At 43.9% G+C, this 23,082-nt stretch overlaps 1 protein-coding gene and 1 long non-coding RNA gene across 2 annotated transcripts; one reads left to right on the top strand and one right to left on the bottom strand.

The window, feature by feature from the left end:
* The first annotated feature begins 63 nt into the window (after positions 1 to 63).
* LOC148146635 (uncharacterized) lies at positions 64 to 20,491 on the top strand. The gene is made up of 3 exons (XR_015760603.1): positions 64 to 411; positions 1,970 to 2,060; positions 20,389 to 20,491. It is a non-coding gene; the product is annotated as an uncharacterized LOC148146635 (long non-coding RNA).
* On the bottom strand, positions 13,837 to 15,350 carry LOC122539636 (hemoglobin subunit alpha-like). The gene is made up of 3 exons (XM_087998004.1): positions 15,192 to 15,350; positions 14,501 to 14,699; positions 13,837 to 14,183 (listed from the first exon to the last, which is right to left on the bottom strand). The coding sequence occupies exons 1-3, from the start codon at positions 15,293 to 15,295 to the stop codon at positions 14,058 to 14,060; spliced, it is 429 nt and encodes a 142-aa protein (XP_087854130.1). The 5' UTR covers positions 15,296 to 15,350; the 3' UTR covers positions 13,837 to 14,057.
* Positions 20,492 to 23,082: the final 2,591 nt, after the last annotated feature.

Below are 23,082 nucleotides of genomic sequence, written 5' to 3' on the forward strand. Positions count from 1 at the left end.
GGATGTGAAAGTAACAAATATTTAAGGGGAGCAAATCCATGGTATCTAAATTCAGAGATGACACCAAGGTAGTTCGGAAACTACATTTCCAAGGAAACATAATGAAGTTGTTGATGGATATGAACAGCTTGAATGAGTTGGCAAAATCTGGCAGATGGAGTATAATGTGGCAGAAACAGTCAAAGCAATGCAAAATATCTTGTATGACCTACGCTGCCTGCAACATTCCAAGATGCAGAGGTGTATAGATATTCACGTGCATGTGGAACAAAGACCCATTGTGCAGGAACGGTACAAATCAATAAGGTTGATGGACACATAATGACATGAACTGGATTCTCCTTCTTCTTTCACCATTTGTTAACTTGGGTTTGCTCTGAGCAAATGAAACTATTTTTGACTGTCCGAAAGGTATCATTAACACTTATTTATCATCAAGATCAGTCCTCTTTGTTTGAAGCAACCTCACAATCTATCTGACTAATCCACCTCCCAACGCTATTGTAACCATCATTTGATAGGCCTGTCCACTTCCATAGAAGTGTTAAGGCACTTGTGTTATTAATTTTGTTTCTTTTCCACACCCCCCATTAACCCCAGTGCTGCCAGTTCTGTTGAGTTTCTTCAGCACTTTGTTTATCAGTTCACCTGTATCTATAGTACAGGGCCTTCCCCGCCTCCCCCGCTGTAACTGATCTTTGATACAGGGTACAATTTCAAACCTTGCAGATGACTCAAAAGCTGAAGGAAGTATTGTGAAGTGTGAGGGGGAAGGAGCTAAAACCAATGGATAAATTATGATTAGCAAAAGATCCAAAGGTGACAAAAGAAACAATGCCATTTACACAGAGGAAATCAGCCAAGAGAATTGTTGTTGCAGATTGTGTTGTGGCTTTGAAAGGAAATCAGATAAATACTTGAAGGGTATTTGATGAATAGGTGAAATGGTGGGGATGTGGGAATTGTTGAATTCTTCTTGCGGGAAGTCAACACTACACCAACATTTGAACATCACAGTTATTTTTCTGGTCATTTTATCATGGTACTGTTGAACATATGGTTCAAGGTACATCCTGGAGATGGGGAAGCAACAGGCAATGGGAGGTCTGCCACTCAGATCCAATGTAATAGTGCCGCGCACACTCAAAGGACAAGCTGGTCTTTTGTTGATCAGGTGCATTTATACAGTTATTACCTCTAAACAGCATTGTATTTTATGCCTTGCCGCAAGACTGGTTTATGATCTAGATCCAGCAACAAGGCCCAGCAATGAAAGGAAGTAACCTTACACTGGCTTCCTCCAGGCATTGAATGACCTGGAATAAAGATTATAAAATGCTCAGAGACATTTATTGATGTTTTGATCAATTCTTAAATTGAAGAAAATTATTCTGAGAGAAAGGGCTCGTGATGGTCTTGTTTATTTTAAATATTTATCTTTGAACCACATTTCCGGTATTATTCATGGGTATTGTTGCTTCAGTTGCAGTGAGCAACAACCTTTGTGCTTGATTTTACTGCAAACTTTATTTTAATATATTTGCAAAATCTTTGTTATGTTGAGCTGATTGAAGCTCAACATGTTACTTATTGAATTTTGTTTAAAAAGCATCAGTTTTGAAATGAGCTCCAACAGACAACTTTTCATGCTTTGGATCATTATCTTATCTCTGCAAACACCATGAACAACCCAAGGTTCAGGGTGAATGTTGATTATATTCCTGGAGTTGGCCGCGCTGATAATTGTTAAACTTCAAATCTCTTACACACACATTGGGTACTAATTAAATGTTTTAAGAGCTTTTTGGACAATGAGGAGAAATGGAAAATTAATTGACCAATTGTTCTGGCAAAGCAGTATTTCATTTAATTTAAAAATTTGCCTCATACTTGTGTGCATTATTTCCTGATAAACTTACCCAGGACAATAGTTCAGATGTGAAAACTTAACTCTGTCCTGTCCCTGTAGGCGGTGTGGAGAAATATCCAGCTTGGTTTCCAGTGTGTAACAGCTGCCTCGAGCTCATGTGGGTTCTGGAAGGGGTGTTGCAGGTAACCAGGTACTAGACACGTGTGGGATCAGACTGGGTGTTCTGTTAGCAAGCGCACTTCAAAAGAAAACCATTACCATTGAACGGTTTTCTAGAGTTACTGTATCAATGCCTTCTATCTGAGGTGGCAAACGCTCCTGTAGGGAAAAAGATATTTTCAGTTTTGGCTTTTCAGATAGAAAATATTTTCACAGCTTCTGTAGTGTGTATTACTTCATCTTGAGCAGGGTATTATTGAGCAGCTGCTGCTTGATAGCACTGTTGATGACACCTTCCATCATAAGAGTCATAGAGCTATGCAACGCGGAAACAGACCCACCATTGGGAGCCCTGAGTCCACTTATCGTCACGGTGAAATAGAGCGCAGAAATGGCCCCTTCAATCCAAATGATCCATACCGACCAGATAATCTTAACTGATCTCGTCAAAAATCACATGACACCTGGCTATCATCCAACAGGCATGTCCACATCATAGACTGATCTTGGACATATTTGCTAACATTTGGCCCATATCCGTTTAAAACTTTCCTGTTCATACACTCATCCAGATACCTTTTAAATGTTGCAATGAACTTCCTCTGGCGGCTTATTCCATACATGCACCAGCCTTTGCGTGAAAAAGTTGCTCCTTTGGTCCGTTTTAAATCTTTCCCGGTCGGCTTAAACCTATGCCTACTGGTTTCTGGACTCAGTAACCTGGGAGAAGACCTATTTACCCTATCCATGCCCCTCATGATTTTATGAACCTCTCCATAAAAAATAACCCCAGCCTATTCAGTCTCTCCCTATAGCTCAAACCCTCCGACCCTGGCAACATCCTTATAAATCTTTTCTCAAACCTCTCAAGTTTCACAAAATCCTTCCTAAAGCAGGTTCAGCAGAATTGAATGCAGTATTTCAAAAGTAACCTATCCAGTGTCCTATACATGACCACCCAACTCCTATACTGACCAGTAAAGACAAGCATACCAAATGCCTTCTTCACTATCCTGTCTACATCTGACACTACTTTCAAGGAACTGTGAACTCCGAATCCAAGGTCTCCCTGTTCACCAACATTCCCCAAGACCCTACCATTTCCCATTCCAAGATGTTGCACCTCACATTTATCTAAATTAAAATCTATCTGCCACTCCTCAGCCCACTGGCCCATCTGATCAACATCCCATTGTACTTTGAGATAACTTTCTTGGCTGCCCACTACACTTCAGTTTTGATGTCATCTGCAAACTTAGTAACCATACCTTCTATATTCATATCCAGATCATTTATATAAATGTCAAAATGCAGTGGACCCAGCACCGATCTCTGTGATACACTACTTGTCACAGCCCTCCAGTCTGAAAGCAACACTCCACTACCACCCTCTGTCTCCTACCTCCGAGCCAGTTCTTTGTCCAAATGGCTAGATCCCTGTACTCTATGTGATCCAACCTTGTTAACCAGTCCACCATGTGGAACCCTTGCTAACCGCCTTACTAAAATCCATATAGATGACGTCCACCATTCTGCCTTCATCAATTCTCTTTGTTACTTCTTCAAAAAAACTTAATTAAGTTAATAAGACACGATTTCCCACCCATCAAGCCATGTTGGTTACCCCTAATCAGTCCTTGCCTTTCCAAATACATGCAAATCCTGTCTAGTAGGCTCTGCTCCAACAATTTGCCCATCACTGATGTCAGGCTCACCGGTCTATAGTTTATGACTTTACTGATGATGGAGAGTAGATTGATGAGGCAGTAATTGGTTGGGTTGGGTTTTTCCTGCTTTTTGAAAATTCGTTTGTGGGATATGGACATCCCTGGCTTGACCAGTATTTATTTTCCCTTTCCAAAATGCCCAGACAGCAATTTAAGGGGCAACCACATTGCTGTGGCTTTGGAGTCACTTGGAGGCCAGACAGGACAAGAAGGGCAGATTTCCTCCCTGAAGGACATTAATGATCCAGACGAGATTAAGGACAATTTACAGTAATTTCACAGTTGCCATTAAATCAGTTTTTAAATTCCAAATATAAAATGAATACACATTTCACCAACTGTCAATGGGGGCGGGGGGGGCGGGGGGGGTTGATCTCTTGCTTTAGGGTTCTGCATTAGGCCTCATGATCTTACCACTGCATTACTGCTTCCCCTACAGTGTACAGGAAATCCTGGGAAATTTTCCATGTTGTCAGATCATTGCCAGTGTTATAACTGTACTGGAGCAGTCTGGCTGGTGGAGCAGCAAGTTCGGGAGCACAAGTTTTCAGTACTAGATCCAGAATGTTCACGGGGCACAGAGCCTTTGCACCGGCCAGTGCTTCCAACCATTTCTTGCTATCACGGGGAGTTAATTGAATTGACTGAAGACCGGTTTCTGTGCTGCTTTGGGTTACTGGTGGAAGCTAAGATAGATCATCCACTTCTAGTTGAAGATTGTTGCAAATGCTTCAGCCTTAATTTTGCATCACCGTGAATGGTGTTATTTGTGGATCATTGTCTTCCAGTGAATTGTTTAATTGTTCTCCACAATTCACGACTGAATGAGGCAGGACTACAGAACTTGGATCTGGTCTGTTGGTTGTGGGATCGCTTAGTTCTATTGCTTGCTGCTTATAATGTTTGACATGTATTAAGTCCTGCTTAGTATCTTCACCAGGTTGACACTTTCATTTTAGATATGTCTGTTGTTGTTCCTGGTATGCACTCCTGAATTCTCCATTGAACCAGGCTTGAGGATAATGGTTAAGTAGAGGATGTGCCTGGCCATGAGGTTGCAGGTTGTGCTGAAGTACAATTCTGTTGCTGTTGAAGGCCCACAGCACCTTATGGATGCCCAAATCTATTAAAAGTCTGTCCCATTTAGCACGGTGACAGCAGCGAACAATGCGAAGGACGGATTTTCTGAACGTGAAGGTGGGACTTTGTCTCCACAAGGACTGTGCGGTGGTCATTCTAACTGATATTGTCATGGACAGATGCATCTGCAGCCAATTCATTAGTGAGAATGAGATCATAGCGTCATAGAGATATACCGCACAGAAACAGACCCTTCCGTCCAACTCATCCAAGCCAACTAGATATCCTCAACTAACAGTCCCATTTGCCAGCATTTGGCCCACATCACTCTAAACCCTTCCTATTCATATTGCTATCCGGATGCCTTTTAAATGTTGTAATTGTACCAGACTCCCCCACCTCTTCTGGCAACTCATTCCATATACACAACACTCTCTGCAAGAAAACGTTGTCTTTTAGGTTCCTTTCAATGTTTCCCCTCTCACCTTAAACCTGTGCTATCGAGGTTTGGACTCCTCTCCCCAGGGAAAAGACATTGTCTGTTCACCTCATCCATGTCCTTCATGTGTTTTTCCTCTTATTGGTTCCTTCACCACCAGCTGCAAGTCCATCTTGTAACTATGTCATTCAGCATCCAACAAGCTTGATCAAGTAGTGCTGCTGCCAATCCACTGCTGGTGACCATCACTGATATCCCCCACCCAGAGTACTTTTTGCATCCCTGCCATCCTCAATGCTTCCTCCAAGTGTTGTTCAACATGGAGAAATTGTGGTTTGCCAGACAAGGGAGGTGGTAATCAGTAAGGAAGTTGCCTTTCCCTTGTCTGACCTGGTGCCTTGAGGGTCTGGAGTCAATGTTGAGGACTCCCAGGGCAAGTCTCTCCTGACTGTGTACCACTGTGCCCCTGCTTCTGCTGGGTCTCTCCTGCTGATTGGACAGTGCAGATCCAGGGATGGTGGTGGTGGTGTGTGGGACATTATCTGTTGGGTATGATTTTGTGAGCATGAGCATATCAGGCTGTTGCTTAATTAATCTGTGAGATAGTTCTCCCAATTGTGGCACTTAAGACACACCACCCCCTCCCAAAAAAAAGTGTTTAAAAGGCAGACTTTGTACTTAGACAAAGGTGAGATTGTTATTCCTGGTGCTTTGGTCAATGCCATGTGTTCTGTCAAGTTTTATTCCTTTGTATGAACAATGTCATCATTGAAACAACTGAGTGGCTTTCTAGCATGTTTCAGAGGGCAGCTGAGAGTTAACCACATTACTGTAGGTGTACAATAGGTAAGACCAGGCCCCTGAAGATAATAGTGAGCCAGATGGAGTTGTCTGATAAATGACAGTAATTTCAGGGCCATCATTAGATACTTATTTCGCTATTTATTGAATTCAAATTCCACACCTTCCATGATTGGATTCAAAAATTTGAAGCAACTACAGTAAGAATAAACAATAAGTAATATTGCAACAATAGACAGAAAATCAGCTGAGGACTGACTTGTAGATCATTGTCCAAGAATGTATAGAATCCTCCAGGCACTTCTCAACCAAGGCTCTTTAACATTGCACAGGATATCTTTCCTTCTTAAATCACTTGAAATGAATGAAGTGAATGTTATCATCTCGAAGCACTTCTCCAGAGATATGGCTAGTTCTGAAGTACAGGTCATGAGTGCAACTGTCAGGACTGATATCATTTGCAGTACCATATGCCTTCACTGCAGCATTGCCATCATTTCCAATTGTCCCTGGATAGCTTTTCCATCCCCATGTTGTCTCACTTGCGATTCGTAGTTGGGTGAGAAGTGAGACTATACAGTTGCCTTTTTCTAACCTGTAATATCACCTGACTAATATTACCCACCTCTGATACTTGGCTATGCACACCCTTACTTTAGTAAATACAGCACTGACTATTCCACTGTTAGCTGACTGACTTCCCGGCTGTTACCATGAGTGCCTGGAGGATTGTTGCTTGCATCTACTTGGCGCAAATCTCATTTCCGTCTTCATTGATTCAGAGTCATGCAGTCATAGAGGTGTACAGCATGGAAACAACTTGCCTATGCTGACTAGATATCCTAAACGAATCTCGACACCTTTACCAGCACTTGGCCCATATCCCTCTAAACCCTCCCTATTTGTATATCCATCCAGATGTCTTTTAAATGCTTTAATTGTACCAACCTCCACCACTTCCTCTGCCAGCCCATTCTAAAAATGCACCACCCTCTGTGTGAAAATGTTGCCCCTTAGGTCCTTCTATATCTTTCCCCTCTCATCCTAAAGCTATGCCCTCTAGTTCTGGACTCCCCCCCACCCCATGGAAAACACCTTGTCTATTTACCCTATCCATGCCCCTCATGATTTTATAAACCTCTATAAGGTCACCCCTTAGTCTCTGACACTCCAGGGAAAACAGGCCTCGCCTATTCAACTTCTCCCTACAGCTCAAATCCTCCAATCCTGGCAACATCCTTGTAAATCATTTCTTCACACTTTCAAGTTTCACAACATCTTTCCAATAGGAAGGAGACCAGAATTTCTTGCAATAACCAAAAGTGGCCTAACCAATGTCCTGTACAGCCACAACATGACCTCCCAACTCGTATACTTAATACTCTGACCAATAAAGGAAAGCATACCAAACACCTTCTTCACTATCCCACCTCCCTGCAAATCTACTTTCAAGGAACTATGAACCTGCACTCCAAGGTGCAGCAACACTTCCCAGGAGCTTACAATTAAAGTATAAGTCCTGCTCTGATTTGCCTTTCCAAAATGCAGCACCTCTAAATTAAATTCCATCTGCCACTCCTCAGCACTTTTGTCCATCTGATCAAGATTCCATTGTACTCTGAGGCAACCTTCTTCGCTGTCCACTGCACATCCAATTTTGGTGTCATCCACAAACTTACTAACTATACCTCCTATGTGGATGAAAAACCATGGACCCACCATTTATTCCATGAGGTCTAACCTTGCTAACCAGTCTCCCAAGAGGAACCTTGTCAAACGCCTTACTGAAGTCCATGTAGATCATGTCCATCAATGGCCTCTGGCCTCATCAATCCTCTTTGTTACTTCTTCAAAAAACTCAATCATGTACATGAGACATGATTTCCCATGCACAAACCCATGCTGACTATCCCAATTTAGTCCTTGCCTTTTCAAATATATGTCAATCCTAATCCTCAGGAATCCCTCCAACAACCAGCTCACCACTGATGTCAGGCTCATCATCTATAGTTCCCTGGCTTTTCCTCACCACCTTTCTTAACTCGTGGCACCATGTTAGCCAACATCCAGTCCTCCAGCACCTCATCTGTGACTATCAATGATACAAATATTTCAGTAAGGGGCCCAACAATCACTTCCTTAGCCTCGCATAGAGTTCTAGGATACACCTGATCAGACCCTGGGGATTCATCACCTTTTATGCATTTCAAGACATCCAGCATCTCTTCCTCTGTGATATGGACATTTTTAAGATGTCACCAACTATTTCCCCACATCCCATATCTTCCATGCCCTTCGCCACAGTATACACTGATGCAAAATATTTTCTTAGTATTTTCCCCATCGCCTGCAACTCCACACATTGGCCGCCTTGCTGATCTTTGAGAGTCCCTTTTCTCTCCCTCGTTACCCTTTTGTCCTTAATGTATTTGTAAAAACCATTTGGGTTCTCCTTAACCCTGTTTGTCAAAGCTATCTCATGTCCCTCTATTGCCCTCCTGATTTCCCTCTTAAGTATACTCTTACTGCCTTTATACTCTTCTAAGGATTCACTCGATCTATCATGCCTATACCTGACATATGCTTCCTTTTTCTGAACCAAAACCTCAATTTCTTTAGTCATCCAGCATTCTCTACACCTACCAGCCTTTCCTTTCACCCTGACAGGAATAGGAGAAAGTGAGGTCTGCAGATGCTGGAGATCAAAGTTGAAACTTTATTGCTGGAACAGCACAGCAGGTCAGGCAGCATCCAGGGAACAGGAGATTCGACGTTTCGGGCACAGGCCCTTCTTCAGGAATGAGCAGAGAGTGTTCAGCAGGAGAAGATAAAAGGTAGGGAGGAGGGACTTGGAGGAGGGGCGTTGGAAATTTGATAGGTGGAAAGAGGTCAAGGTGAGGGTGATAGGTCGGAGTAGGATGGAGGCGGAGAGGTCAAGAAGAAGACTGCAGGTCAGGAAGGCGGTGCCGGGCTGGAGGGATCCGGCTGAGACAAGGTGGAGGGAGGGGGGGATGAAGAAACTGGTGAAGTCCAAGTTCATCCCCTGCGGTTGGAGGGTTCCCAGTCGGAAGATAAGACGCTCCTCCTCCGACCGTCGGGTTGTTGTGGTTTGGCGGTGGATGAGTCCAATGACCTGCATATCCTCGGTGGAGTGGGAGGGGGAGTTGAAATGCTGTGCTACAGGTTGGTTGGGTTGGTTCGTCCGGGTGGCCCAGAGGTGCTCTCTGAATCGCTCCGCAAGTAGGCGGCCTGTCTCCCCAATATAGAGGAGGCCACACCGGCTGCAGCGGATGCAGTAGATGATGTGGGTGGAGGTGCAGGTGAATCTGTGGCGGATATGGAAGTTTCCTTTGGGGCCTTGGAGAGAAGTGAGGGGGGAGGTGTGGGCGCAAGTGTTGCACCTCCTGCGGTTGCAAGGGAAGGTGCCGGGAGTGGTGGTTGGGTCGGTGGGGGGTGTGGATCTGACAAGGAAGTCGCGGAGGGAGTGGTCTCTACGGAAAGCTGATAGGGGAGGGGAGGGAAATATATCCTTGGTGCTGGGGTCTGTTTGGAGGTGGCGGAAGTGACGGCGGATGATGCGCTGTACATGGAGATTGGTGGGGTGGTAGGTGAGGACAGGAATGTACTGTCTCTGGACTCCCATTATCTCATTTCTGAAGGCTTTCCACTTTCCAACCATCCCTTTACCTACAAAATCTGTTCCCAATCAGCTTTTGAAAATTCTTGCCTAATACTGTCAAAATTAGCCTTCCTCCATTTTAGATCTTCAACGTTTAGACCCTGTTGGCTCCCAGCTAAAAGGCTGTATTTTATTATTCTAATCCTTGTTTTCAAATGCCCCCTGGCCTCAACACTTAGCTATTTTACTATCTTAGCTATCCAGACCTGGAAGCCTTCATAATATGCACAATTTCACTAATTCTGGCATTTGGTGCTACATGATTGGTCGCCTGGACTCCACCTAGAGTCACAGAGTCATTCAGTACAGAAACAGATCTTGCTGACCAAAAATCCTAAACTGATCTAGATCCATTTGCCAGCGCTTGGCCCATATCTCCCTAAACCCTTCCTATTAATGTACCCATCCAAATCCCTTTTAAATATTGTATTGTACCAGCCTCCACCACTTCCTCTGGTAGCTCATTTCCATACATGCACCAGCCTCTGCAAGAACAAGTTGCTCCTTGGATTTAAAATTCACTTTGTTGACAGGAAATGCTAATATAAAATGAGGTGTGAGATGTATGTAAAAGCCTTACATATTTCAACACACTTTCAAGAAGAAAACATTTTGCCTGGTAAAAGGGGGATATGTTCTGAGTTCAATAAGAAATTTTAGGAACGATATTGCCATATTCTCTGCACAATGTTCAACACTGGCATGGATACCCAGAGATTGGAAAAGGACACTCTGAAATCAATTGGACATTGCGACAGCTTTCTTACACAAAATCAAGGAGGTAACAATGCAATACAGTAATTAAATTTCTGTTTTGCCACCTGACATCGGTTATGTTGAAAGGAAGAGTCATTTATCCAAATGACCTTGCATTTTAAATTTGATTTCAAGGCTGCCTTTTGTAGTTATCAGTTTGAGTTTCAGTTTTCCAAAGTCAAATTTCAAACAGAAAACAAGCTTTGTGGTGGATGGTGAGTAAAATCTGGCAATCTGTTCACTAACAGGAAGAATAACATTGTAACGATATAAATAATATGCTACAGCATGGAGAGACTTGGGTGACTTCATTCATCAGGGACAAAATTTTCAGCACAGACCTGCAGTGTGTGATTAGAAAGACAAATGGGATGTTTGCCTGTCTGGTTAGGTGGTTGGAATATAATCACAGGGGAATCTTGTAGTAACCTTCTTGGGAAATGTTTAGATTGTATCTGGAGTACTGTCCTGGTCCCTTTATCTAAAGAGCAATACGCTTCCATTGAAACTTGTTCGAAGGAGATTTGCCAGTGTCATTCTGGGAAGAAGATATTCTGGTGTGAGGGAAAGTTTGACCTACACCTATTTGAGTTTAGAAGAATGAGAGGTGAAATAATTGCAAGATATGCGATTCTGAAGGAGTTTGACTGATCAGTGGTCAATACCTGTGTCCTCTCATGGGGGAGAATTAGAACTTGGGTGTCACCGTTTAAAAGCAATAAGTTTCCAATTGAATGCAGAGATGCGGGTAACTGGCATTGAAATGCCCATCAGCCATGATTGAATGGCAGAGTGGACTCGATGGGCCGAATGGCCTTACTTCCACTCCTATTTCTTATGGTCTTACGGTCTTATGAAGAAGCATGCCTTTACTCACTTCAATTCTCTTCCATTGAGACCAATGCTTGCAATAATAAAGCAGTTTGTTTTTATCAGTAAGAGAGTTATAGGCTATGACAGACAGGCAGGAAAGTGGAGTTCAGACCACAGTGAGATCAACGATGACCTGAGTACCTGGAACTCATGCCTGTAAGGTTGGTAGATGAAGAAACCTTCATAACATTGAGCAAAGATTTAGATGTGCACCTGCTATGCCAAGGCACACAAGGCTATGAGCCAAGGGCTGTAAAATGGGATTAGACTAGTTCAGTGATTATTTTGTTAGGCACGGAGGTGAGGGACCAAACGGCCTTTTGCTGTGCTCTCAATCGCCATGACTCTTGACTTCCTGACAGAGTATTAAACGCTTTACAGAAATCCATTTACATCACATCCACCTGTTTGGTCACTTTCTCAAAGAACTCAATAAGGTTCCTGAGGCACAACCTAGCCTTCACAGATCCATGTTGACTAACCCTAATCAAATGATTTCTTTCTAGATGATTAGAAATCCTATCTTTTATAATTTTTTCCAACACTTTATCCACAACTGAAGTAAGGTTCACTGGTCTATAATTGTCTCTACTCCACTTCTTAAAGAAGGGGACAACATTTGCTATCCTCCAGTCTTCAGGCACTATTCCTGCAGACAATGACAACATAAAGACCAAAGGTTCTGCAACTCCTCCCTACCTACGCAGAAAATCTCTTCTTAGCTCACTCTTTAGTTCCTTCCTGGCTAAGTTATAACTCTCAAGCGCCCTAACTGAGCCTTCACATTTCATCCTAACAAAGTTAACAATCACACAACACCAGATTATAGTCCAACAGGTTTAATTGGAAGTACTAGCTTTCAGAGCACTGCTCCTTCATCAGGTGATTGTGGAGTACACAATTGTAAACATGTACTCCACAATCACCTGATGGAGCAGCACTCTGAACGCTAGTGCTTCCAAATAAACCTGTTGGACTACAACCTGGTGTTGTGTGATTGTTAGCTTTGTACACCTCAGTCCAACACCAGCATCTCCAAACCATCCTAATATAAGCCTTCTTCTTCCTCGTGACAAGCGATTCAACTTCTTTAGTAAACCACGGCTCCCTCACTTGACCACTTCTTCCCTGCCTGACAGGTACATACTTATCAAGGGGATTTCATTTGTGCCAATTCCCTGCAGCTTCCTTCCCCATCCCACACGTGATAAATCTTGCCTAATTACATCATAATTGCCTTTCCCCAGCTATAATTCTTGCCCTGTGGTATATATCGCTAAAATAAATGTAACCAAATTGTGATCACTATCACCAAAGTGCTCACCTACCTCCAAATCTAACAGCAAATCCAATGTGTTGGTTTACCGACATACTGTGTTAGGAAACCCTCATGCATATTTAAGACAAAAATGACCCATCTAAAGTACTCAAACTATAGCATTTCCAGTCAATATTTGGGAAAGTTAAAGCCCCCATAATGACCCTGTTACTCTCGCTCCTATCCAGAATCATCCCTGCAATCCTTTCCTCTACACCCCTGGAACTTTTCAGGGGCTTATAGAGAACTCCCAACAGGCTGACCTCTCCTTTCCCGTTTCTAACCGCAGCCAATACTACTCCAGTAGATGAGTCCTCAACAAATGTCCTTTTTCCGCTGCCATAATACTGTCCTTGACTAACGATGCCACATCTCCCCCTCTTTTACCACCTTCCCTCAACTTACTGAAACAACTAAACCCAGAGAACCTACAACAACCACCCCTGACCCTGCTCTATCCATGTCTCAGAAATGGCCAGAATATCAAAGTCTCAGGTACCAACCGATGCTGCAAGTTCACCCAACTTATTCTGGATGCTCCTGATGCTGAAGTGGACACCCTTCAAACCAGCTTCCTGTCTGCCACCCTGAGACCTTGAAACCTTATTCATGATCTCACTCCTCTCAAGCTCCTGTATACTGCAGCTACAAGTCAGGTTCCCATTCCCCCTGATGAATTAATTTAAACCCTCCAGAAGAGCATTAGCAAATTCACCCCCCTCCCCCCCCCCCCCCTCCTGCTCAGGGTCTTGGTACCCCTCTGGTTCAGATGTAGATCATCCTGTTTGTAGGAGTCCCTGGGCCTATCACTCCTAACTCTGATGATCATGTGTAACTCACATTGTAAATGGAAATAGTATACATGAAGGAGATAGTGTGTACCCTTAGTTCTGAAATGGAAGAAGCCCAGCTAACAATCCCAGTTTCTTTGCAATTTGTATATGAATACCACCATATAATGACCACCATAGTTGCTGTAACAAAATGACAGAGTATTTTCCCTATTGTCACTTAGAGTGTAAGTTTTTGAGACTGTTTCGCGTTGCCTTCCCCCCCAGCAGGTAGTTTTAAACATTTCCACCAACGAACAGCCAAAAATGAAGTGTTTGTGTAAAGCATGAACAGTACATGGTGCAGTATTGATGAAAGGAAATGTTTATTGTGTCTCAAGGAGAAGTTCGGTTGAAGCAGTTTAACAATTACAATCAATTTGAAAAGCGCGGGCTACAGAAACATGGGAGAGTGTTTATAAAGAGTAAGCTTTCATTGGCAGGCAGTTTGACCAAACGGGGGCACACGGGGGTTTGGAAGTTGAGACGGAGGCTGCTTTCTACCGAAAAGTCTTGGCTCCATTTTCAACGGTACTTCGAGGACAGATACCCGTTAACGGCCTTAAGGAATTTGTCCACAGCGAGTTGAACTGAAGGGGTGAAGTTGTTCACGTGATTGGCCAAACTCACTTGGATACATGTGGAGAAAACCTGGAAGCGGAAGAAATATACATTTGAAAACCGATCCGGAAACAGCATTCCGTCAACATGAAACCACAAAAATCAGAGGAACCCGGAGGAACTCAGTCGGTTGTGAAGCCGGACAATTTTGAATTGACCTGTTTGGCCAGTCCTTAGGGACAGGGGAGATGTGAACGCATTCCCCTGATCCTGACGATGTGCACAGCCTCACCATGCCGTGATTGGAAACTCAGTTCCGAGCACAGCTGGCTTTTCATTTCCCGCCCTTCCAAATGAATGTCCGGTCCCTGTGCCGAGCATCTCAAGATTCCCGCGGAGATACCTACCGGGAAGTTCTGAGGATCCACCAAAAGCTCTTTCCCATGCTTTGTAGCCAGCTTGTCGAGGTTGCACTTCAGATTGTTCACGTTGTTTGCCGCGTTGGCCACGGCTTCAATGACCTTCTTCCCATGGTTTTGGAGTTTCTCCTGGTTATTCTCGTCGTAGGAAAAGTAAGCCTTGCTTCCGGGATGAATGATAAACAGCCTGCCGGAACAAAGGAGAAAATAAACCACCGATCCCCCAACCTAACCTCATTATTCAGGTGCCGATGTCGGGAGTCGCCTCTGGAACACAAAAGTCACTGGGAAATCCTGAGGAGCTAACGTGAGAGAACACTGGAATTCAGACTGTCATTTGTTTGAGATCATGCAGCCGCTCAATGCAGAAAATACCGTTTCCTCATTGCGCTGCCTTTCCATTGACGAAGCAAAGACCGGCAGATGCTGCAATTTTGGAACGAAAAGGGTATTGTTGGAGAAACTCAGTCGGTCTGAACATGTGTGGGCAGAAAGCAGAGCTGATATTTCGGGTCCAGTTGGGTTCTTCAGATAAAGAGTCACTGGACCCGAAATGTAGACTGTTTCCCTCTGTACAGATGCTGCCAGAGCTGCTGAGTTTCTCCAGCAACGTTTGCTTCTGCCTTCAGATTCACTTTATCAAACTACTTTGGACAGAATGTAGCTGGGATTAAATTACCTGGCCAAAGATTCCGCACCAAAGGTTGCAGGGTCTTTTTCGAGGAACTTGCCGATATCTTCTATGATTGCCTTTTCGGCTTCGGTGATGGTTTCAAGTGCCATGGCTGCTGCTCTCGTCACTTTTCGAGTCTCCTCAACAGTTTCGAGCTGTCCACCGACAGATTTTGTTTCTTTTTATTGATTTTTTTTCATGGCCCGCCCTCCTGTCTCCCTTTGTCTGATTGGTTACTGGTCTCTGTACCAATTCTGTTTATTGCAGTTGCAATGATAAGCGACACCATCAAGTGAAAAGCCAATCGTCTGTTTCATTTGCATCTGTGAGCAAAGATAACCCGTGTTTGAGAAATGACACCAAAGTAAACCTTCTGGACATTTCATTTCTAACTGGGTTTAAATGGTTGGGTTAATAATGGGACTGTAATAGATTGCCAACTCTTATTGCAAAATAGGACATATCGGCTTTTTACTCAATGTCCATGTACTTTAATATTCTTCACCCCATGTATTATTCCTGGGCCAATCTTTTAGTGGTGTTTTCAGTATTAATGACTACATTTATCAGAAACACAATTGCATGGTGAAAATATCACCAATTATTTCAAACAAAATGGAGTCATAGGGACTGATTGAACAGCCTTGGGCACATTGCAACATTGCTGTTCGAAAGAAATCTCCAAACGATCCTAATTGCAATTCTGAGTTCCCTTCTATTGGAAAGATGTTGTGAAACTTGAAAGGGTTCAGAAAAGATTTACAAGAATGTTGCCAGGGTTGAAGGGTTTGAGCTATAGGGAGAGGCTGAATAGGCTGGAGCTGTTTTCCCTGGAACATCAGGGGCTGAGGTGACCTTATAGAGGTTTATAAAATCATGAGAGTGCATGGATAGGTTAAATAGGCAAAGTCTGTTCCCTGGGGTGGTAGAATTCAGAACTAGAAGGCATATGTTTAGGGGAGATGGGAAAGATATAAAAGACACCTAAGAGGCAACTTTTTCACGCAGAGGTGGTACGTGTATGGAATGAGCTGCGAGAAGATGTGGTGGAGGCTGGTACAATTGCAACATTTAAGAGGCATTTGGATGGGTATATGAATAGAAAGGGTTTGGAGGGATATGGACCAGGTGTTGGCGGGTGGGACTAGATTGGGTTGGGATATCTGGTCGGCATGGATGGGTTGGACCGAAGGGTCTCTTTCCATGCTGTACATCTCTATGACTGTATATCTGGTTGGTATTGATGAGTTGGCCCGAATGGTCTGTTTCTGTGCTGTATATCCCTATGACTCCATAACTTGACCCATATCCTTGTATGCCTTGAAGTCACAAGTGCATACCTAAATACATCTTAAAGGCACTGAGGACTTCTGGCTCTCCCACCCTTACAGATAATCCGTTCCAGATTCCCATCACTCTCTGGGTGAAAAAGCTTTTCCTTATATCTCCTCTAAACCTCCAGCCCCTTACCTTAAATCAATGCCACCACTCATTCATCCTCCATCAAGGCATCTATGCCCCTCATAGTTTTATGTTTCTCAAATCAAGTCCCCTCTCCATTTCCCATTCTATCAGGAAAGCACCGCAGTCTGTCAAGTCTCTCTTCATAACTGAAACTTCTCCAGCCCAGGCAACATCCCAGTAAATCTCCTCTGCACCCTCTCCCCTCTAAAATGAGCTCCAGAAATGCACACAATGCCTAACCAAGATTTTATACAATTCTGGCATCACATCCCTGATCTTAAACTCTATGCCATGTCTAATAAAGAGAAGTATATCTCACATCTTCTTAACCACTTTATCCACCTATCCTATGCTTAAAAAATCAGTGTACATTCACACCAAGGTCCCTATGATCTTCCATGCTTCCCAAGGTCCTACTGTTCATCATGTATTCCCTTGTATTATTTGCCCATTACCTTACATTTATCCAGATTGAATTCCATTTGCCACTCATCAGCCCATCTGACTAGCCCATCCATATTCTCCTGCAGTTTAAGGCTATTCTAGCACCAAACCCTGAAGTGAACAGCAAGGGACTTACACTGGCCTCTACAGATTCCCACTGGACACAGACTTGTATTCACTTAAACCAATTGTTGGTCTAATTTTCCAAATTTCTTTTGATCTTGTTATCTTTGTCATCAGTCTCCCATGCCGAATCTTATCAAAAGCCTTGCTGCAATTTAAGTAGACAACATCAAAAGTATTGCCTTCATCTACACACCCGGTCACCTCTTTGAAAAAAGTCAATCTGGTTGGTCAGATGTGATCTCCCCTGACAAAAATATGCTGAATGTTCTTGATTAATCCCTGCCTCTTCAAATGCTGAGTGATTCTGTCTCTCAGGATTGTTTCCAGTGGTTAAACTGACTGGCCTGTAGTTTCCTAGCTTACCCCTTGTTGCCTTCTTGAATATCCAAATTAGCTCTACTCCAATCTTTTGGCACCTCTCCTATGGCCAGAGAAATTGAAAAGTTTTGCAAGCTCCCCAATTATTTCCTCTTTTGCCTCACTCAGCAACCAAGGATGCATTTCATCTGGCCCTGGATCTATTTTAAGTCTGCCAGATTACTCCGATTCCCGTCTGTCTATGATAATTTCTTTAATTGTTTCACCAACCTTCTACCTGATTTTTATACGCATAGTGTCCCCTTCTTTCCTGAACACTGATGCAAAGAAGTTAAAACCTAACTGTATCCTCTGGCTTCACGCACAAATTACCACTAAGGTCCTTCATGGGTCCTACTCTTTTCCTTGTTATCTTTTTACCCTTAATGCACCTGAAATACAACTTAGCTGCCAGTATCATTTTATTTCCTCATTTAGCTCTCCTACTCTCCTAAATTCTCTCTTTCACATTCCATACTCCTTCAGGGCTTCTACTGTTTTGAGTCCTTGGTATCTGTTAAGAGCCTTCTTTTTCTCCTCATCCAATACTGTATACCTCATGCTATCCAGGGTTCACAGAATTTGATGGTCCCACCCTTTTTCTTTATTGGAACATGTTGGGCCTTCCTGAATGTTGTCTCGCTGTTCTAAGACAGATTTACCTAAAAGGATCTATTCTTAGTCCACTCTGGTCTAAGCATGTTTGATCTTATTAAAATCAGTCTTTCTTCAGTTTAGAACTTTGATTTTAGGTCCATTATTGCCTTTACCGTAACAGCCTTGAATCTAACTGAGTTATGATTACTGTTTGTAAATTCTCCCCACTGAAATTTCCAACGCTTGCTAGCTTCATTACCTAAAGGTAAGCACAAGAGAGCTTCCCTGCAATGATGATGGTCCCATTGCAGTTCAGGTGCAAGCCTTGGACATTCCCCCCCACCCCAAAAACTTCCCTCGAAATCTAAAGCTGTCCCCACTGCACCATCTTTCCTGCCACGCATTCACCTGGATCGTCCTCTCATTTTTGTACTCACTCTCATGTGGCATCAGAAGTAATCCAGAGATTACTACCATTTAGATCCTGATCTTGAATCTAATTCCAAGATCCCTAAGTTCTGCTTTTAGGATCCCAACCCTTTTTCCACCTATATCAGAGGTACAAATATGTGCTACAATCTGTCATTTTGCCCTCCCCCTTCATAATGCCAGCAGCTGCTCAGTGACATCCCTGACCCTAGCACTAGAAGTCAGTTTTGCAGGCACTAAAATGATTGTCTGCTCTCCTTATGAGTGAATTCATATCATTATAGCTCTGCTGTTCTTCTTCCTACTTAAATGTGCAGCAGACCTACCTATGGTGACATGAAATTGGCTCTGTGATCAGGTGGCCAGCAGGAGAACGGACATTGAAATTATTTAAGAGCTGTAATCAAGCATGCTGGGAATTTTGGTCAAGCTAGTTTTGTTCTGACCTATAGTTTCATGCGTTAACCAATAAGGCAAGTGTTATGGTGGTTTCTAAACATGCTTGCACCACTACTACTTTATATGGATTACAGATTGTCACTGTTTATGATTTGGTGTAAATATTTGGGAGTTGTTTACTAGTGAAATCAATTGTCTGGGATTGAACAATGCCATTCCTTGATTGAGTGCCAGGGATCTTTCTGGAAAACAGCACATTTTACAGGCCAAATAAGTTTTCTCAGAAGAAGCCTCCAAACCACATTGGAAAAATTCGTGCCCTGAAGTAATTTTTCAGAGACAGCAAAGAACCATGAGGTTATTTCTATAGGGAGAACACAGCTGGCCACTTCACACGAATCAGGGTAGTATTTGATTCAAGTCAAACTGTTAGAGTTAAAATAAGAACCACAGACCATGGCCTCCACCTGCTCACAAGTGGCAGAGGGAGCCCCCACCCCTTAAGAATTAGGGATAAATGTGGATTAAGTAAGGAAAGGTAAAGTTAAATGAAGTAAATTAAACTTAACGTTCAGTTAGATAAAGTCGGAAATAAATAGAGAGTCATAGAGTCATACAACATGGAAACAGACTTTGGACCAACTGGTCCATGCCAACCACAATCCCAAACTAAACTAGTCCCACCTGCCTGCACTTGGCCCATATCTGTCCAAACCTTTCCTATTCATGTACTTACATAAAAGTATTGTAAATGTTGTAACTGTATCCACATCCGCCACTTCATCTGGAAATTCATTCCACACATGAACTCTGTGTAAAAAACATGCCCCTCATGTCCTTTTCAAATCTTTCTCTTCTAACCTTAAAAATGTGCCCTATAGTCTTGAAATCCTCCACTCCAGGGAAAAGACACTTGACATTCACCTTATCTTTACCTCACATGATTTTATAAATCTGTATAAGGCCACCTCTCAACCTCCCACACTCCAGTGAAAACATTCTAGCCTATCCAGCCTATCTTGCCTACCCTTGGAACCCAAACCCTACAATCCTTGCAACATCCTGGCAAATCTTTTCCGAATCCTCTCCTATAACAGGGTAACACAGTAATCCCAACTCATGTACTCAAATTTCTGAGTAAAGAACTTAAGCATGCTAAACGGCTTCTTAACCACCTTATCTACATGCGATACAAACTTCAAGCAATTATCTGCCGGAACCCCTAGGTTTCTCTGTTCTACAACACTACCAAGGACCTACTTTAATTTTTAAATGTTGCAGTGAATGAATGCGTTATATTAAGTGTTGGGACTTAAAGTGTTACATAAAGACAGGTTTATTTAATTCAAGTCTGAGTGGGTTTCATGTCTTTTGTCTGCCACGCAAGGGAGTAATATCTGGGCTGAAAAATGTGTTGCTGGAAAAGCGCAGCAGGTCAGGCAGCATCCAAGGAGCAGGAGAATCGACGTTTCGGGCATAAGCCCTTCTTCAGGAATGAGGAGGGTGTGCCAAGCAGGCCAAGATAAAAGGTAGGGAGGAGGGACTTGGGGGAGGAGCATTGGGAATGCAATAGGTGGAAGGAGGTTAAGGTGAGGGTGATAGGCTGGAGAGGGGGTGGGGCGGAGAGGTCGGGAAGAAGATTGCAGGTCAAGAAGGTGGTGCTGAGTCCGAGGGTTGGGACTGAGATAAGGTGGGGGGAGGGGAAATTAGAAAGCTGGAGAAATCTGCATTCATCCCTTGTGGTTGGAGGGTTCCTAGGCAGAAGATGAGGCGCTCTTCCTCCAGGCGTCGTGTGGTCAGGGTCTGGCGGTGGAGGAGGCCAAGGATCTGCATGTCATTGGCGGAGTGGGAGGGGGAGTTAAAGTAGAGGAGGCCACATCGGGTGCAGCGGATGCAGTAAATGATGTGTGTGGAGGTGCAGGTGAATTTGTGGCGGATATGGAAGGATCCTTTGGGGCCTTGGAGGGAAGTGAGGGGGGAGGATTGGGCGCAAGTTTTGCATTTCTTGCGGTTGCAGGGAAAGGTGCCTGGAGTGGAGATTGGGTTGGTGGGGGGTGTGGACCTGACGAGGGAGTCGCGGAGGGAGTGGTCTTTCCGGAACAGTGATAGGGGAGGGGAGGGAAATATATCCTTGGTGGTGCGGTCTGTTTGGAGGTGGCGGAAATGACGAAGGATGATTCAATGTATCTGGAAGTTGGTGGGGTGTTAGGTGAGGACCAGTGGGGTTCTGTCCTAGTGGTGATTGGAGGGGCGGGATTCAAGAGTGGAGGAGCAGGATTCAAGTGACGAAGGTATTAGTAAAGTGGGTGAACTGTTCAACCTCCTCATGGGAGCATGAGGTAGCACCGATACAGTCATCGATATAGCAGAGGAAAATTTGGGGTGTGATACCAGTGTAGCTGTGGAAGATGGACTGTTCCACATATCCGACGAAGAGGCAGGCATAGCTGGGGCCCATGCAGGTGCCCATGGCTACCTCCGTTGGTTTGGAGGAAGTGAGAGGATTGGAAAGAGAAGTTGTTCAGGGTGAGGACCAGTTCAGTCAGTCGAAGGAGGGTGTCAGTGGAAGGGTACTAGTTGGGTCGGCGGGAAAGGAAGAAGCAGAGGGCTTTGAGGCCGTTGTGATGGGGGATGGAGGTGTGTAGGGACTGGATGTCCATGGTGAAGATAAGGTGTTGTGGGCCGGGGAAGCGAAAATCATGGAGGAGGTGGAGGGCATGGGTGGTGTCCTGAATGTAGGTGGGGAGTTCTTGAATTAAGGGGGACAGGACCGTGTCGAGGTATGCAGAGATGAGTTTGGTGGTGCAGGAGCAGGCTGGGTCAGCCGGGGCAGTCAATATCTGGATCAAAGATTGAAATACTGCTTTTTAGACAACGGCTCTCACTGCTTTCACCTGCACAATCATCTCCCCCCGGCTCTATCCGGAATGGTATATACCACAGGAGATCCTTACATGACCTGCATTCGTCTGCTCTGCCTGGTTAGCCATGGCCTTCCTGCCTGTTTCGTCAGTGCCTGTATTGCGATCACCTCATTCAATGTACTGTCCAGAACTTGCTCATCATTGTGGATGCTCCACAATGAATTCACCTGTAGCTCCAGCTCCAAAATGCAGTTTACCAGTAGCTACGCCTGGACATACTTCCTGCATGTATAGTCACAAAGGAGAACGGAAGCTTCCGTGATTTGCCCACATTGTACAGAACAAGCAGATCATGGATGCAAGCTATGTTGCTCTGACTTCTTTTAAGCCACTTAGTAACTGTCTTTTCTAAAACAAAATTAATGGACACACAACTTTCCAAAATGGACCCAAAACTCTTGACTGTGCATATATTCATCATTATTCTAGGCAAAAATATTACTTGAAGTAATATATTTATTCTTAAAGTTCATTGCTCACTGAATATTTAAAACCACATTTTTGTTGCTTGTTCCAGTTTCACAGCTGTTCTGTGAAATGATCCGCGAAAACGCTGCAACCTTGAACATTTCTTCCGCCACCTCCACCTCATACCCATTAAAACGCCTCCTTGCGATCATTTCAGAGAACATCTCTGGGACACCTGCACCCATCAACCCCACCACCCCATTGCTGAACACTTCAACTCCCCCTCCCACTCCATCAAGGACATGCTGGGCCTCCTCTACTGCCAAACCGTTACCACCCAACACCTGGAGGAAGAATACCTCATATTCCACCTTGGGACCCTGCAACCACACAGGATAAATGTGGATTTCAACAGCTTCCTAACTTCCCCTCCCCCAACATTATCCCAGTCCCAAGCCTCCAAATTAGAACTGTCCATCATTCCCCACTCTGATATCACCTTCTCCCTCACCTTCATCCTTTCTCAGCTATTTTGCCCCCAACCCCACCCCGCCCTACCATTTATCTCTTAACCCCGACCCACAAGCTTCATTCCTGATGAAGGGCTTATGCCCGAACTGTTATTTCTCCTGCTCCTCGGATGCTGCCTGACATTGCTCTGCTTTTCCAGCAACACACTCTTGACTTTGATCTCCAGCATCTACAGTCCTCACGTTCTCCTATTTGTACCCTGCAAGTTTCATAGCTCA

The sequence above is a fragment of the Chiloscyllium plagiosum genome, unplaced genomic scaffold, assembly GCF_037043375.1.
Source record: "Chiloscyllium plagiosum isolate Xiang-an unplaced genomic scaffold, Cpla_swu_hap1 HiC_scaffold_20, whole genome shotgun sequence".
Lineage (NCBI taxonomy): Eukaryota > Metazoa > Chordata > Chondrichthyes > Orectolobiformes > Hemiscylliidae > Chiloscyllium > Chiloscyllium plagiosum.

Excerpts from the sequence above, each read along its gene's own strand:
- LOC122539636 (XM_087998004.1), bottom strand. The coding sequence starts at position 15,295 with ATGGCACTTGAAACCATCACCGAAGCCGAAAAGGCAATCATAGAAGAT. Across the intron at positions 14,700-15,191 it reads GGTGCGGAATCTTTGGCCAG|GCTGTTTATCATTCATCCCG; the intron begins GTAATTTAATCC and ends TTGTTCCGGCAG. Across the intron at positions 14,184-14,500 it reads TGGATCCTCAGAACTTCCCG|GTTTTCTCCACATGTATCCA; the intron begins GTAGGTATCTCC and ends TTCCGCTTCCAG.